The sequence below is a fragment of the Heliconius melpomene genome, chromosome 15, assembly GCF_056956725.1.
Source record: "Heliconius melpomene rosina isolate 202511_hmr_F chromosome 15, ASM5695672v1, whole genome shotgun sequence".
Classification (NCBI taxonomy): Eukaryota; Metazoa; Arthropoda; class Insecta; order Lepidoptera; family Nymphalidae; genus Heliconius; species Heliconius melpomene.
The window spans coordinates 6395793-6414603 of NC_140403.1; the positions used below are offsets into that span (position 1 = coordinate 6395793).

The following is an 18811-nucleotide window of genomic DNA, read 5'->3' on the forward strand; positions in this document are numbered from 1 at the left end:
TCGATATTATTTTTATATCGATAATTAAAACAAAAACATATTTTTATTACACGCCCATGGGACCAAAATTGTAAATGCTCACGTTAAATTTTACGGAATTAAACAAACCATAAATAAAATTTTTGAAAGTTAAAAAAGAGCCTTAAACGTATTAAGCGTTATTTTTTATTAGTAAGTAATTTAAATTAAACAACTATCCCTTTTTAAAGATCTAATAACTGAAAAAGTAAAATAAGTGAATAAAAATTTATTATATAAAACCTTCCAGAAATATTCCACAAATATTGTATATATCAGAAACTACTTAACCAACTTTTTAAATAAAAAACGATCACCTTGATATGACTTTAGTTTCCGAGAAATTTGTGGATAAACATATTTACACTTGCAAAATTTAGTCGTACCACGTATAGCGTTTAATCATTAAACAGAATTTTAATAAAGTAACTTGAAAAATAATGAAGTGTAATGTAAACTATGTCTATTGAATATTTAAATGTGTGAAATAAAAAAAAATGCCCGTCAAGGCACAAGCGTACAATTGTAAACGCGATTGGTTATGGGTTCGATTCCCACTCGAGGAAATTAAATATTTGATATTTTTCAAGTTCTGCATTCCTAGGTTCCCTCTACCCACCCTGATATGTGAGGGATACAGAGTGAAATTTTAAAAAAAAATGTAATAAATAAATCCCTAATGATTTTACTTTATTAACTACATCCCTATGAAGTGTAAATATCCCTTTGCCGTATTTTTAAATTTTAGTTTTAGAAATTTAGGCAGTTAATAAGTGCCAAGTGGCGATTAACGAAAGTCGTTGACTTGAATTGTGAACAAAGTGTTTTGGTGTAGTTATTATTACGTCTTTTATAAAGTATATAAAGTGTAAATGATTTTTTTTTATAAACTTAGTGAACTTAATGAAAAACAATTTAATAATAAGAAGATTTAGATTACGTTTATTTTTTTTATAACTATTTTTAAGTTTTAAAAGAAAAATGTCGCGCGCAAATTTAAGTGTTTTATGGGATTTTTTTACAAAAAATGACGTTTTAGAAAAAAAAGCCAAGTGTAATATTTGTGGAGAAATTTACAGTTATAAAAGCTCGACGGCTAATTTAAAAATACATTTGAAACGAAAACACTTAAGCGCTTATGAGCAAGTCTCTACGACTCAATTAAATTTACGTGCTCCTATTCAATTAAACCAGGTACCACATACAGTAAATATTGCAGCAGACCAATCTGTACAGCCTTGTACTTCATCGTCACTACCTGGTTCCTCTACCTTGTTATCCACGTCCCACCGTTCATCTCAACAGCGGATTGAAAGGTATGGCACGACGAAAAAAATTTTGCTAGATACAAAAAGAAAAATAGATAATGATTTAATAGAGTTATTTATTGATAGTTATCACCCATTTTCTTTGGTTGAAGAACGGGCATTTAAAAAGTTCGCTCGATGGATACCCGGCTATCAATTGCCATCAAGAAAAACGATATCTAATATTTTAATACCTAATTTGTATAATAAGACAACAGAAATAATAAAAAAAGAAATCTCAGACATAGAAAATGTATGTTTAACGACAGACCTCTGGACATCTAGAGTTAATGATGCATACCTTGCCATAACTGGACATTATATTGACAAAAAATTTCAGATGAAAATGGTACTTTTAAAATGTGCAGTACTAACAGGTCCACACAGTAGTGCAAATATTCAAAATTCCCTTCTGGAAACTACTGAAGAGTGGAATGTCACCAAGAACGTGAATTTTGTTGTAAGTGATAATGCTCCAAATATTAAAAAAGCCATAAAAGACTTGGGCTGGAAGCATTATGGGTGTTACGGACACACCCTTAATTTGATAGTTCAAGATAGCCTACAAATTGTACAAAACAGTCTAGATAAAGTAAAATGTATAGTCCGCCACTTCAAAACAAGTACCATTGCCTTAGAGAAGCTTTTGAAAACTCAAACACAAGACAAACCAGACCTAATACCAAAGCGCCTAATTCAAGATGTTCCAACCAGGTGGAATTCCACATACCATATGATTGAGAGGTTTGTGGAACTCGAAAGCTACATTCGTGCCACAGTAGCCGTATTAAAAAAAGACTTGCCAATTATTTCAAATGAAGAGTGGACCGTGATCGCGGAACTTTGTAAAGTGCTGAAACCATTTGATGAAGCTACTAAGGCGATGAGCGGTGAAAATTATATCACTGCTAGTTCTATCATCGTTATGACTAGATGCCTTAAGGGATCGTGTGATCAACTTAAGATTGAAAATTTCACAGACATAACGAAATCGGTAATTTCAGTGCTTCATTCCGGATTGGAAACCCGCTTCGAAGGGGTGGAGAGGAGAGGAACGTTTTCCATTTGTACGTTCCTGGATCCCAGGTATAAAAATAATGTTTTTTCAGATCCTCAAGAAGCATCTAGAATAAAAAAAAAAGTTGAAGAAATGATAGCGGCAAATATTAATAGGCGAAGCTATTCTGACCAACCGTCGGTGGCTCCTACAGCAGGTCCAGTCACCAAAGATAAATTTTCACCATGGGCAATACTTGATTCTCTTATAGGCAAACAGCAACAAACTGGCACTCCATTATCACGTGCCATAAGAGAAGTAGACTCTTACATTAATGACGAGTTTCTACCAGTCTTTGACGACAACGGGAAGTTTAATTCTCCGTTGGCTTGGTGGGGATCAAATAGTCATTTATACCCAAATCTAGCCGTTTTAGTAAAACAATATGGCAATATTGTTGCGACTTCCGTTCCTTGTGAGCGGATATTTAGTAAAGCTGGACTGATGATAAATGAGCGTCGCACCCGACTAAAAACAAATAGAGTGACTCAATTGACATATTTAAATTCTAATTTAGATCCAAATCGATTCAATTAATAAATAGTATATATATATACATAAAAGTGTGAATAATAAAATACCCGCAAAGCCCGCACACAGCAGGGTAGGCAGATGGAACCTAGTGTTAAAACACTCCATTCACCACTTTCCGCCGAATTCTGGAGGCATTGTGTGTTGAAAGGCGGAAGTTAACGATGCTCTGCCTCGACACCAGAGCGATGAAATGAAAATATAAATGTAAATAAATATTTAATTTCCTCGAATGGGGATCGAACCCGCAACCGTCGCGTTACAGTCACGTCCGTGTGCCGTTGCGCCATGACTTCCTCTACAAGCTATATAATTAAAATAAATATGTAAAATTATAAAAATATTTATTAGAATCAAACTCGGAACTTCATTGTGCAGCACATATGAATTGTTAACCTGTTCCGAGTTTTTTTTTGCTATGCGTGACGTAGCTTTCTTAATGTTTATTATTTATTAAAAGAGTCGGTTACAATCGCTTGCGACGTTCACTTCACACTTGTATATCTTAAGCACGTTGGAATTTTTTATGCGATCTACTAAGAGTTTTAAGAATTCCAGTTAAGATATTATTTTATTTAATTCATTAATTAAGAGTCAATTAGAATATTGTTCAACTATATGGAATCCATATTATGAAACACATACAAACTGATTAGAACGAATTCAAAAAAAGTTTTTAAAAATGTTATCTTTCAGAGATCATGAAGTACGATGACTTATTAAAACATAATAATATGTTAAAATATCACATCGCAGAACGTTGATGATTCGTTACGTTTGTAAAAAGCTCAACAGACAAAATATTTTATATAAGTAAGTACGTCATAAAGAATTCATAACTGAGCTTACAATTTTTATATTTTTTTAAGATCTTAAATTTAGGTTTTGTATTTTGTTATTCTTTTGTTTTATATTTAGATATATTCAGTAATAAAATTTAATTTAAATTAAAATATATTTACTTAGTTCATTTTTTTATAATTAAAGCTGTGTTTATGTTTTTTCTATTATTTATTTATTTCAACACTACAGACGCTTGGTCCGTACCCTTTTTTACTTTATTATTATATCTAATTTTCTTATTATATATATTAATTACATTATTGTTTTTATATTACTTTATATTGTTAACTTTATATTGTTTTATAAAATTTCATTTAGATCTAAGGTGTTAAGCGAGCTTTATTATAATATTATATTTAACATTTTTACACATTACTAGTTATACATTTATAGCTGTATTTATGTTATAAGTTTAAGTTTATGAGCCTCTTTTTGTAGTTATTGTAGTAACGTTGGCTTCCTGATAAATAAATAAATTGTGCTTCACGCTGTTTCCCACACATAGCAGGGTAGGCAGATGGAACCTAGTGTAAAACTCCGTTCCCCACTTTCTGCCGAATTCTGGAGGCATTGCGTGTTGAGTGGCAGAACTCAACGCTGCGTCTTGCCTCGATACCAGAGCGAAGAAATGGAAATATTAATTTAAATAAATATTTCATATCCTCGAGTGGGATCGAACCCATAACCAGCCGGTTTTACAGTCACACTTTGTGCCTCTGCGATATGACTGGCCTCAAGTTTCATTCAATTTTAAACCTTATTTTCTCCATTACGTGTCAGTTTTTGCAATTTTGTTAAATTTCTTTTTCCATTCTGTAAGTGTAAAATTATTCTCTCTTTTTTTGTATATATCTTGTGTGTTAAATAAATTTGATCAATTTTTCCACATAATTTGGAATTTTAATTTTACTCCGTAATTAAATACATCAAATATTATTAAATAGCGATCAGCGAAAAACGATATAAAATTCTGTATATTAAAAAATATATATAATAAAGTGTAAATAAAAAATGTATAAAAATTATTGTATATAAAATAAATTAATAAATAATTACATTTTAGTACCTAGATATTGTAATTTAACCTAAAACGTTTTCGTAATCATAACTATAAAAGTAATCGTATTAAACTTACAACTGCTTATGAAGCATTTGTAACTAGTTACAGAAATAACTAGTTTCTGAAACTAGCTACGCGTGTGTCCGAAACTAGTGATAACTGGTTATGCTTAAAAGACGTTACGGCCCATGTCTACAACTGACCGTGACCGTTACATTACACACTGTATACATCATTTTATTAGTACTAGTTTACAGAGAGAATACAACGCTGGAGAATCGACGTCGATTTTTTAACCGACTTCTGTAAGAAAAGGAGGTTATATATAATTCGACTGTATTTTTTTATGATTAAAGGTACCTCAGAACTTATGACTGGGTGAGCTTCCCGTGTGGTCCCATATTCATTTGGTCCATTTTTGATAATGTTATATCCAAGAGAAAATCACATAAGTCATAAATTTGCATTAAGTATGTGCGCGACAAATGAACGAATAACTCAATATCCCGCCAACCGATTACGATGATTTTTTTTTTATTGGAAAATATGCACTTTAAGGGTAGTTTAATGAATTGATTAGGTTCTGTTTAGGGGATCCGGTTGAAATTGAAAAAGCCGGTTGTATTTTGTTAAAAATTATAATTTAAGCAGCTATTTGACATCATACAGTAGGAATGCGAAACATATTCTCAGAAACTATTGATTAATACCGACAATGAGCGATGAATATAACCCATTTGAGCCGACATGTGTTACTCAGTTAGACTCAGTCTAAGAGCATTTTATCTCACGACATCGTGTCTACATTTTTAATAACTGAATTCAAATCCATATCAAGGACTTGTGTATTGTATATTATAGCTAATAACTTAAATTTCTGTTCCATATTATATTTTTTTATGTAACGTTCTTTCATTTTGTCTTCAAAAAAATATCTTTGATCGTTTACTTAGGTACTATATATAGAATTACTCTAATGCGAAAATAATAAAGGTATTTTAAGGATTAAATTCATGTTAATAATAAAATTTTAACTAGTTAAGCAGACAAATTTTGAACATATAATTGTTTTTTTTTGGTAACTAAGTATCTTGTATCTTATCCATTTACGCGTGACAGAAAAAATAACCTGCTTTTATTAAAATAAAACTCAATATTTAACGACAACGATCAACAATTTTATAACTATAAAACGAAGCTAAAAATTTAATACTTTTTTTTTATTTATTTTTTACTACACCTATATATGTATGTTGTCTTTTTTACAGGGTAAGCAGAGGGAACCTAGTATTATTACACTCCGTTCCACATTAACATTTCTGTTACCCACTTCCCGCTGAATTCTTGAGGCATTGCGTGTTGCCGGAAACTCAACGTGGCGCTTTGCTTCGTTACCAGACCGAGCAAATGGAAATATTTCACTTCCTCGAGTGGGAACCGAACCCACAACCTGTCGCGTATACATTCGCACGCTTGTGCCCCCGACTGGTCTTGTTGTTTATTTATTTTAACAAAATATACGAAAAGTGCACACAACGCATTGACATAAAACATGCCGAAACACTTGTCAAAGCTCTTATAGGCCAATGTATGTTTTCTGTCCATCTAAAAATAGCTGGCTCATAATGGCGTAAGGGTGAAATGAAATAGTTAAATAGTACTGTAGAAAACAACACCATAAACAATAAACATATTTTCATAGAAATCCTTCACATCACCAACAAGCTTCGAATATTTACCACTAAACTGAGATAAAAATAAGACTTGTTTAAATAAGTTCTTTGTCTTTGAAAATATATAAATATTGATACTTTACAGAAAATACATTTATAAACTAGGTATATTCCATATTTTGTAAAACTATAAAAAAAATATAACTGATAAATATTAGTATATAAATAAAAAACTACGAAATCATTTTTATATTTTAATTTTATAATTTTATATTTTAATTAAAAATGTTAATATTTTATTGTAAATGAATACTGCACTAATTAAATTGCCAATAATGTTGTAATTCACATACATGTCACGTTCTTAACACATTCTAAATCTATATTTTTTCCTTAGAAACAAAGCAATTAACGATACAACAACTGTTAGGGTGACTGGTGAACGTGGTTATTCAAATTAAACAAGTCCAATAATACTTATAAAATTAAAAAGAACAGAGATTAAAAACATTTCTTTTAAATTGAAAATTCATATAGATATAAATTATAGTTACTTATATTCTCAATAAAATTATCAAAACCATCTAAGTCTAGTACACTCATTATGAAGCAATGCAAGCTAACTCGTTTGTCAAGTCGGTGACCGTGCAGTACGTTCGCAAGACCCCCTTTCCCCGGCAAGGTCAAAGCACCTCCCCGCTCACAAGCAATCAGCCAGGAGCACATTCACAATTTCGTTTATACGTATTTTATTGAATTTAACAAGCTGTACGAGGAAACTCAACAATTTATAAGAAAAGTCACGTAAGGAAAGTCAGAAATACTGGTATAAAAGAGTAGCTTTCATGAAATGTCAATCAATTAGAGAAGAGAAGTATTTTTTCCTAAAACATTAAATATATCTTTAATCAATACAGGTTGTATATATGAATTAATTCAGCAAACAGGCAAATGACCCTTGGCCGCGAGCCCACGCTCAGTAAAGAAAACCTGGCAAACTCTGTTAATAACATTGGCAAAAATCCTAAAATGTAAACGCAAGTCCAAGTTTTAATGGTAAAAATACTTGCAGATTATATACAAAGATATCAATTAACTCATGATATAAACAACTTGCCATGTGCTGCACATTGAAAATCTAAAATATATTCAATACAGATAATGCAAATTAAAATGAAATATAATTTAAATTTAGAAGAAACTTTGAAGTTACAAGTTACATTTCAAGTGTTGCCATAAATTTGCATAAGCTGTACTTAGGATACACACCTAAATATGGAGCAGAGAGTAAGAACATTTGCAGTAATTCACATACCAGTGATAAACGAGTACCAACCTTGTTCTTAAGAGTTAATACATCTTTTTGATTAACGCAACAATGATGAAGAGGTAAGGCCGAGTCACTGTAAGTAACTACGTGTATATTTGTTTGAGATCTTCATTTTGAACTATACTTTTATTCATAACACTAGAAATTCGCTTGCCCAGGCGCCCGATATTGCTAATTTCATCATAAATAATAAAGAAAAATATATTTTTAAAGATTTTGAAAGTTAATTCCTGTACATTTGTAAAAGATTAATCGTGGAACAAAAAAAAACAATTTAATTATGAACAACCAATAAAACATTTTGAACATTTGGTGACAAACTAGTACTTCTTTAAATAACTCTTTGTCTAGATATTACACCTGAAGCCTATTGTTATAACTCAGTATATTTAATAAATGATCCATGGGGACTATGATAATTTTATTAATATATGCCAACAATAAAAGTCTATATTACAATAAATAATAATGCATATTTTTCTATTAACAATGTATAATATGTATAATAAATGTAGGGCAGTACAATCATCTTAATGAAAGGATTGCAGCTCAAACACAAATCTGGTTCTCTTTCGAAACGAAAAAATATTTCTCTGTGACAACGTCCTCGTTCAACAGTGCACGAAAGGAATAATCTAGACCACATATGAATTTTTAAAGTAAATTCAAAGCAAGCCGACACACAAAGGGAAATGACGTATTTATGAAAAGATTTTCATTAGTAACAAATACATTTTTGTTTACTTTACCAATAACCAAGGTACCGTTTATTACTAATAATATCTTAAGATCTAGAAATGACGCATTTGGGGAAACCCAGAATGAATAATTTAATGAATGAATAATTTGTTTTGCCTGTAATATAATGACAGAATGGAGAATATAAAGCAAGTTCTCATCTAATGTGCTTATAGCAAATATTTTCATTATTCTTTTCATCTTGTCCTCTGAGAGTTACCATATTATAGTGGTACAATAGAAAATAAATTTCACTCCGGATAAAGAAATTAAATGTGACGTATTTTTATTTTTAAATGTAATTCAAAGATTCTTTTTCAAATGATTTTATGGATATTTAGATTAGGCCTTGATACATTCTCTCACGATTTGCGCAGTTACATATCTTAACTTAAAAGGTGAGCGATCTTCTGGAGACGTTTTAACATATAACTTATTAAGATAATTAGCAAAATGATAACTTAATTAGATAATTATTAATGATTTCATTTACATTCAATTTACAATTGTGTAAAATGTTTCATATATTTATAATTTATTTTTATAATTATAAATATATGAAACATTTATTTCATTTCATTTCATATCATTTGAAAAATTTTTATATAAGTATAAAAATCTATCGTATTATTAAAGAAAGATGTTTCTTAATCAAAGAGAACTTTTATATAAAAGTTGAACAAGAAAAAGTCGAATACTACTTTTCAAGCATTGCATTTCTACAGACAAAATAAAAAATACAGATATCATTCTGATACTCAAACCCACTAAACACAATTTATTATTTTGTATAAATATAACAAACTTGCCAATCAATTTTAGGCCCGTATTCACAAACCACTCTCATCTCTGAGATCAATTTTGAGATGCCGTTTCCATTTTCGAATTATAATTTATCAATAAAAACGGCATCTCAAGATCGATCTCAAAATTGACAGCGATTACAAATACGGGCCTTATTAAGCTAATACACCTAAAGTAAATAATTTCAAACATAAAAGTCGTTCTTTCCTTCTAGCGTGCAGTATATGGCACCCAACACAAGTTAGCGTCTGCCTTTGAAAACATATGACGTGAGTCACGATCGGCGACCGCAATCAATGCGGATACTTTCGTACATACTACTACGGGCGGCGCCGTCGCTAAACAGAAAACAAAACAATAGCCTTCTTTAAACAGCCTGTGTACGTGTTTGTCGTGCAAATTAGGCGTGCGTGTTAAATTGTAATATTATTATTGGAGAATGCTGGAGAATACCACTTGTACAATTGTTACTCCATTTACCTATAGGTAAATGGAGTAACAATTTTTGAGAAAATTTAAAGATTTTACATTTTTAAAGTATTCCACACTTAGAAAAAATTAAAGATTTTAACGTAGCGGAATTTAAGCTCATTTTTTGGATTTTTTTTTAAAGTATTTAGAACTCTCTTAAATAAACGTAATAAATATATTTATATTTATAGTTTATAATAAATATGATTTTAAATTTGAAATTTAATATGACCTTTAACAATTTATATTAGATTTTATTGAAAATGTAATATAATTTGTAAAGTAGGCACCAGAAAGAAAGTTAATTGAACTTTTAATGACGTAGGGGCGAGATAATAATAAAATTAAGTCCCCAAACTTATGCGGCAATCGTTTCACACGCAGACTCTAAAGCGAGATCGATCCAGCGCACTTGGACTAATGCCAGAATTGTAGTCTCCAGTGGTGTGCATTCAAAACGCCTTTCACTAAAAGATAGTGAAATTACTGTTTAGCCGACTTCAAATGAAGGGTTATTATACAGACCAGTCTTGTGACGGTGGTGAGGTCCCACGCCGATCTGGTCTTGCCGCGCGGCTGCCCCCCATCTTTGCGTCTGCCTAGCGATCCATAGCCCGCGGGAACCCCACTGTCCTCCCGTTTCCGCCTGCCCCCACGTCTCAGAGACGAGAACCAATTCGACACTGAACCGCGACGCTCCTCCTCGGTGGCCACGGGCGCGGCCTTGATGAACATAACTCGAGGAGCACTAGCACACACAGCACATCACAAAATACCACAACGTGGTACCTTACACTCAATAACAAGTTTGTACTAGCGAAGCTGAGTCACACAAAACCTAGAAGCATTATCGATAAATAAACTGGCGTCAACAAAGCGAAATAAGTGAAAAGTGCTCGACTATATAATAATAATATGTATAAGACTCATCGACCTGTCTTTACCAAAAATACAAGTGGAAGCTATACGATATAGGTTTGACAGTGCATTGGCAAGCGGAGAACCTATGAGCTGATCTGACAGACCTGATCGTAACCGTCGTCGTGGGTGCACCGCTTCCTCAACGGCCACCAGAGCGCACCGCACAGCAGCCGCACGTGCAGGCACATCGCGCGCCATACACTTCCCTCTAAGGAACGCACTCGACTGAAGAGAGGCGCGGGCGCCGAGTTTGGCAACGTGACAACTATACGTAGATTATCTTTCGTGGTTACGACGTCTGTGACAATTAGACATGGGCGTTACGTAGCGTCACTAGTTTCAGAAACTGCTTACAAGCCAAATCACGGCATAACTAGTTTCGGGCTGTCATCGAAACTAGTTATGTCGTGAGTCGGAGCTACGCGGTTATTCGAAACTACGCACATGTTATGTTGTGGTCATGTGTCTGTACACATAACCATTATTTCACATACGTAGTTTCATGAGAGTAAGCAGTAAGCATTAATCAAGTTACATCGACACTAGCACACTTGTATCTCGCTCTATTATAGTACGTGCCGCGAGAAAAAAAGAGACGAAAATAGGCGAATTTGATCGCATATTTTTTTATATCGATTACTGGAACCAAAACATTGTACTTTTTTGTATTATACACGCAATGAAACGAAAAAGCGATTCTAAAATTTAAATGCAGAAGTTAAACTATAAATAATATTTATGAAAATTTCAAGAAAAACCATATTATTTTTAATAGCTATATTGACACTTACTTAGTTCCATCTCGCTCTATTTTGGTACGTTCCGCAAGAAAAAAAGAGATAGCAGTAGTTTAATATGTATGCGTTTATGCAATTTGATCGAATATTATTTTATATTGATAATTAAAATAAAAACATGTTTTATTATCACACACGAAATGAAACGAAAAAGCGATTTAAAATGTAATCGCACAAGTTAAATTGTATAAAATTAAACTAAATTATGCATAATTTTTTTAAAAATTCGAAAAGAAACTATATTATTTTTAACAGTTACACCAACACTAGTATAGTTGCATCTCGCTCTATTTCAGTACATTCTGCAAGAAAAAAGAGGCTGCCGCCTCTTTTTTAGTTGAACTTGTATGCAATTTGATCGATATTATTTTTATATCGATAATTAAAACAAAAACATATTTTTATTACACGCCCATGGGACCAAAATTGTAAATGCTCACGTTAAATTTTACGGAATTAAACAAACCATAAATAAAATTTTTGAAAGTTAAAAAAGAGCCTTAAACGTATTAAGCGTTATTTTTTATTAGTAAGTAATTTAAATTAAACAACTATCCCTTTTTAAAGATCTAATAACTGAAAAAGTAAAATAAGTGAATAAAAATTTATTATATAAAACCTTCCAGAAATATTCCACAAATATTGTATATATCAGAAACTACTTAACCAACTTTTTAAATAAAAAACGATCACCTTGATATGACTTTAGTTTCCGAGAAATTTGTGGATAAACATATTTACACTTGCAAAATTTAGTCGTACCACGTATAGCGTTTAATCATTAAACAGAATTTTAATAAAGTAACTTGAAAAATAATGAAGTGTAATGTAAACTATGTCTATTGAATATTTAAATGTGTGAAATAAAAAAAAATGCCCGTCAAGGCACAAGCGTACAATTGTAAACGCGATTGGTTATGGGTTCGATTCCCACTCGAGGAAATTAAATATTTGATATTTTTCAAGTTCTGCATTCCTAGGTTCCCTCTACCCACCCTGATATGTGAGGGATACAGAGTGAAATTTTAAAAAAAAATGTAATAAATAAATCCCTAATGATTTTACTTTATTAACTACATCCCTATGAAGTGTAAATATCCCTTTGCCGTATTTTTAAATTTTAGTTTTAGAAATTTAGGCAGTTAATAAGTGCCAAGTGGCGATTAACGAAAGTCGTTGACTTGAATTGTGAACAAAGTGTTTTGGTGTAGTTATTATTACGTCTTTTATAAAGTATATAAAGTGTAAATGATTTTTTTTTATAAACTTAGTGAACTTAATGAAAAACAATTTAATAATAAGAAGATTTAGATTACGTTTATTTTTTTTATAACTATTTTTAAGTTTTAAAAGAAAAATGTCGCGCGCAAATTTAAGTGTTTTATGGGATTTTTTTACAAAAAATGACGTTTTAGAAAAAAAAGCCAAGTGTAATATTTGTGGAGAAATTTACAGTTATAAAAGCTCGACGGCTAATTTAAAAATACATTTGAAACGAAAACACTTAAGCGCTTATGAGCAAGTCTCTACGACTCAATTAAATTTACGTGCTCCTATTCAATTAAACCAGGTACCACATACAGTAAATATTGCAGCAGACCAATCTGTACAGCCTTGTACTTCATCGTCACTACCTGGTTCCTCTACCTTGTTATCCACGTCCCACCGTTCATCTCAACAGCGGATTGAAAGGTATGGCACGACGAAAAAAATTTTGCTAGATACAAAAAGAAAAATAGATAATGATTTAATAGAGTTATTTATTGATAGTTATCACCCATTTTCTTTGGTTGAAGAACGGGCATTTAAAAAGTTCGCTCGATGGATACCCGGCTATCAATTGCCATCAAGAAAAACGATATCTAATATTTTAATACCTAATTTGTATAATAAGACAACAGAAATAATAAAAAAAGAAATCTCAGACATAGAAAATGTATGTTTAACGACAGACCTCTGGACATCTAGAGTTAATGATGCATACCTTGCCATAACTGGACATTATATTGACAAAAAATTTCAGATGAAAATGGTACTTTTAAAATGTGCAGTACTAACAGGTCCACACAGTAGTGCAAATATTCAAAATTCCCTTCTGGAAACTACTGAAGAGTGGAATGTCACCAAGAACGTGAATTTTGTTGTAAGTGATAATGCTCCAAATATTAAAAAAGCCATAAAAGACTTGGGCTGGAAGCATTATGGGTGTTACGGACACACCCTTAATTTGATAGTTCAAGATAGCCTACAAATTGTACAAAACAGTCTAGATAAAGTAAAATGTATAGTCCGCCACTTCAAAACAAGTACCATTGCCTTAGAGAAGCTTTTGAAAACTCAAACACAAGACAAACCAGACCTAATACCAAAGCGCCTAATTCAAGATGTTCCAACCAGGTGGAATTCCACATACCATATGATTGAGAGGTTTGTGGAACTCGAAAGCTACATTCGTGCCACAGTAGCCGTATTAAAAAAAGACTTGCCAATTATTTCAAATGAAGAGTGGACCGTGATCGCGGAACTTTGTAAAGTGCTGAAACCATTTGATGAAGCTACTAAGGCGATGAGCGGTGAAAATTATATCACTGCTAGTTCTATCATCGTTATGACTAGATGCCTTAAGGGATCGTGTGATCAACTTAAGATTGAAAATTTCACAGACATAACGAAATCGGTAATTTCAGTGCTTCATTCCGGATTGGAAACCCGCTTCGAAGGGGTGGAGAGGAGAGGAACGTTTTCCATTTGTACGTTCCTGGATCCCAGGTATAAAAATAATGTTTTTTCAGATCCTCAAGAAGCATCTAGAATAAAAAAAAAAGTTGAAGAAATGATAGCGGCAAATATTAATAGGCGAAGCTATTCTGACCAACCGTCGGTGGCTCCTACAGCAGGTCCAGTCACCAAAGATAAATTTTCACCATGGGCAATACTTGATTCTCTTATAGGCAAACAGCAACAAACTGGCACTCCATTATCACGTGCCATAAGAGAAGTAGACTCTTACATTAATGACGAGTTTCTACCAGTCTTTGACGACAACGGGAAGTTTAATTCTCCGTTGGCTTGGTGGGGATCAAATAGTCATTTATACCCAAATCTAGCCGTTTTAGTAAAACAATATGGCAATATTGTTGCGACTTCCGTTCCTTGTGAGCGGATATTTAGTAAAGCTGGACTGATGATAAATGAGCGTCGCACCCGACTAAAAACAAATAGAGTGACTCAATTGACATATTTAAATTCTAATTTAGATCCAAATCGATTCAATTAATAAATAGTATATATATATACATAAAAGTGTGAATAATAAAATACCCGCAAAGCCCGCACACAGCAGGGTAGGCAGATGGAACCTAGTGTTAAAACACTCCATTCACCACTTTCCGCCGAATTCTGGAGGCATTGTGTGTTGAAAGGCGGAAGTTAACGATGCTCTGCCTCGACACCAGAGCGATGAAATGAAAATATAAATGTAAATAAATATTTAATTTCCTCGAATGGGGATCGAACCCGCAACCGTCGCGTTACAGTCACGTCCGTGTGCCGTTGCGCCATGACTTCCTCTACAAGCTATATAATTAAAATAAATATGTAAAATTATAAAAATATTTATTAGAATCAAACTCGGAACTTCATTGTGCAGCACATATGAATTGTTAACCTGTTCCGAGTTTTTTTTTGCTATGCGTGACGTAGCTTTCTTAATGTTTATTATTTATTAAAAGAGTCGGTTACAATCGCTTGCGACGTTCACTTCACACTTGTATATCTTAAGCACGTTGGAATTTTTTATGCGATCTACTAAGAGTTTTAAGAATTCCAGTTAAGATATTATTTTATTTAATTCATTAATTAAGAGTCAATTAGAATATTGTTCAACTATATGGAATCCATATTATGAAACACATACAAACTGATTAGAACGAATTCAAAAAAAGTTTTTAAAAATGTTATCTTTCAGAGATCATGAAGTACGATGACTTATTAAAACATAATAATATGTTAAAATATCACATCGCAGAACGTTGATGATTCGTTACGTTTGTAAAAAGCTCAACAGACAAAATATTTTATATAAGTAAGTACGTCATAAAGAATTCATAACTGAGCTTACAATTTTTATATTTTTTTAAGATCTTAAATTTAGGTTTTGTATTTTGTTATTCTTTTGTTTTATATTTAGATATATTCAGTAATAAAATTTAATTTAAATTAAAATATATTTACTTAGTTCATTTTTTTATAATTAAAGCTGTGTTTATGTTTTTTTTATTATTTATTTATTTCAACACTACAGACGCTTGGTCCGTACCCTTTTTTACTTTATTATTATATCTAATTTTCTTATTATATATATTAATTACATTATTGTTTTTATATTACTTTATATTGTTAACTTTATATTGTTTTATAAAATTTCATTTAGATCTAAGGTGTTAAGCGAGCTTTATTATAATATTATATTTAACATTTTTACACATTACTAGTTATACATTTATAGCTGTATTTATGTTATAAGTTTAAGTTTATGAGCCTCTTTTTGTAGTTATTGTAGTAACGTTGGCTTCCTGATAAATAAATAAATTGTGCTTCACGCTGTTTCCCACACATAGCAGGGTAGGCAGATGGAACCTAGTGTAAAACTCCGTTCCCCACTTTCTGCCGAATTCTGGAGGCATTGCGTGTTGAGTGGCAGAACTCAACGCTGCGTCTTGCCTCGATACCAGAGCGAAGAAATGGAAATATTAATTTAAATAAATATTTCATATCCTCGAGTGGGATCGAACCCATAACCAGCCGGTTTTACAGTCACACTTTGTGCCTCTGCGATATGACTGGCCTCAAGTTTCATTCAATTTTAAACCTTATTTTCTCCATTACGTGTCAGTTTTTGCAATTTTGTTAAATTTCTTTTTCCATTCTGTAAGTGTAAAATTATTCTCTCTTTTTTTGTATATATCTTGTGTGTTAAATAAATTTGATCAATTTTTCCACATAATTTGGAATTTTAATTTTACTCCGTAATTAAATACATCAAATATTATTAAATAGCGATCAGCGAAAAACGATATAAAATTCTGTATATTAAAAAATATATATAATAAAGTGTAAATAAAAAATGTATAAAAATTATTGTATATAAAATAAATTAATAAATAATTACATTTTAGTACCTAGATATTGTAATTTAACCTAAAACGTTTTCGTAATCATAACTATAAAAGTAATCGTATTAAACTTACAACTGCTTATGAAGCATTTGTAACTAGTTACAGAAATAACTAGTTTCTGAAACTAGCTACGCGTGTGTCCGAAACTAGTGATAACTGGTTATGCTTAAAAGACGTTACGGCCCATGTCTAGTGACAATTGTCTCTAGATTGATATTTATCTTTACTATTTTTGTAGCGTGTGTTTATATGTTTTATCATGATATGCTAAATATAGCTAATTATTAATAATGGATATTAAACATATAACATATAATAATAATATTTAAACGTTATTCTTTGTTTAAATTTATGTTTTAATGATTTTTGTGTCATTTGTTGCTATCAATGCGGCTACTCCGGAAACAGACAGAGGAAACTTGATAACAGTGATGAATCGCGTCCATTGTCCACTTACAAAAAACCCTGCATAATGCATTTGAAAAATATCATATAATGACTAAGTCATAAAGGTTGATGAACGTTAACCATAAAATGTGTTTCAAGTTAATATAAAATCGGATATAATAAGAATTTCAATCTCTTAATTCAACTATGTAAAAAAAAACTAAAACTACCTTCATATGAAAATAATAAAATATTTCCATAAAAACTTGTTTTGATTATTGCCATAGATTAATAATTTTGTGTAAAAATATTTAGCAGATAAACAATCACGTGAAGAAAAATTTAATGGACTTTACACAAGATAAGGGCTCTGACATAATGTCTACACTACAATGAATGATGTACCGTCAAGTTCCATGACTCATGCGAAACAACGTACCTACATGGTTTAACAAATGTTTTGCAATTAATTGTTATAATAAATTACAGGTTTATATGAAATAAAGGAAAATGAAGAATATACGATGACAAACTACATGTAATTCAGTTATGTAAAAGGAAATCAACTTTAACATTAGATATTAAAATACGTTGTTCATTACCATAAAATTGCAACTGCGTGCTTTGGGTATTTAATACAATGTAAATTTATTATAATACACTATACAGTAATTGCTTGGCTTAAATACCTAAATACCTTTAACGAACGATATGAATTAACTAAAACAACTAAAATACCTATTTTATTTACTTAAAAGATTAGTTCCATTAAAGCATGAAGGTTAACAAGACTGAAAGCTAGGTACTGTAATTAAATAAATTAGAAGATATAAATGACATCTACTTAGATCACATACGCTCTATGTGATAATCAAAACAAATATCGATATCTCCACATTTTGGCCAGTCCCTTATAGTATAAACCAACACAATCAAAGACAAAATATGACGACGACGAGCCAGTCATAGCAATTTCCACTTATCAGCCTTATCACTAAACAGGCAAAAATAAATGTGACACTACACTACGCCAAAACGTAATACCCTATCAGAAACACCACTTTACGTATTTCTACGACGTTTTTATGAAACTTACAAAAACCGCGAATTTTGATCACTTTTTAACTGATATAAAAAACCACACACGACATATCCGTATCGCGGCCCGACAGCTACTGCCTGACCGCCCGTGCCTTGCGTACCGGGACTGACTGGCTAAACTACATACCTCTCTTTCGGTCGTAGTAAACCGAGCATTGACGGCCTACGTCACTGCGCTCCGCAGTATTTTGAATGGAAGGACCGGCGGAATCTATCGGTTTACCAAAATCCGTAAAGGACTTTTCGTCCCTGTCAAGGGCACGCGAGGTTACTGAGTACATGGCCATTTAAGGTATATTATGTGAATATAGAAAGTAATTATGATTTAATTTATATTATACAAATATGGATATATAATTATTACCATGATTTAATAATTATCCATGATTGAAATAAGGCATTTAGTAGTTTATCGATTATATTTCAAAAGTTTTTATGTAAAACATAAAATGTTATGAATAAAGAGAGATTGTGAGATGAAATCTTGTTTGGAAGACTAGTATATTTAATCTTTATGATTCCTATACATAATAAACTATTAAAAAATCTGCTTCATGCTATATCCTGCATATAGGGTGCAGAGGCTGCAGGGTAGG

At 31.7% G+C, this 18811-nt stretch overlaps 2 protein-coding genes across 4 annotated transcripts in view; one reads left to right on the top strand and one right to left on the bottom strand.

Moving 5' to 3' along the window:
- The window catches only part of LOC146531496 (cytohesin-1-like), a 44145-nt gene extending 25794 nt beyond the window's left edge, over positions 1 to 18351 (bottom strand). The window contains exons 1-2 of one of the 3 annotated variants that reach the window (XM_085197972.1): positions 18211 to 18351; positions 10358 to 10670 (exon numbers count right to left, since the gene is read on the bottom strand). In XM_085197972.1, the coding sequence (XP_085054098.1) occupies positions 10358 to 10567 (210 nt within the window). In that variant the 5' untranslated portion in view covers positions 10568 to 10670; positions 18211 to 18351. Of the gene's footprint in view, positions 1 to 10357; positions 10671 to 18138 lie in introns of all 3 variants that reach the window. The other 2 variants (XM_085197973.1, XM_085197974.1) reach the window with 2 other exon arrangements.
- Positions 13580 to 14827, top strand: LOC146531497 (zinc finger BED domain-containing protein 4-like). Its single transcript, XM_085198571.1, has one exon. It carries the CDS (start codon positions 13580 to 13582, stop codon positions 14825 to 14827), a length of 1248 nt encoding a protein of 415 aa, XP_085054697.1.
- Positions 18352 to 18811: the final 460 nt, after the last annotated feature.

Bases quoted from the DNA above. Each gene is read 5' to 3' on its own strand.
- LOC146531497 (XM_085198571.1), top strand. From the start codon at position 13,580: ATGGTACTTTTAAAATGTGCAGTACTAACAGGTCCACACAGTAGTGCA.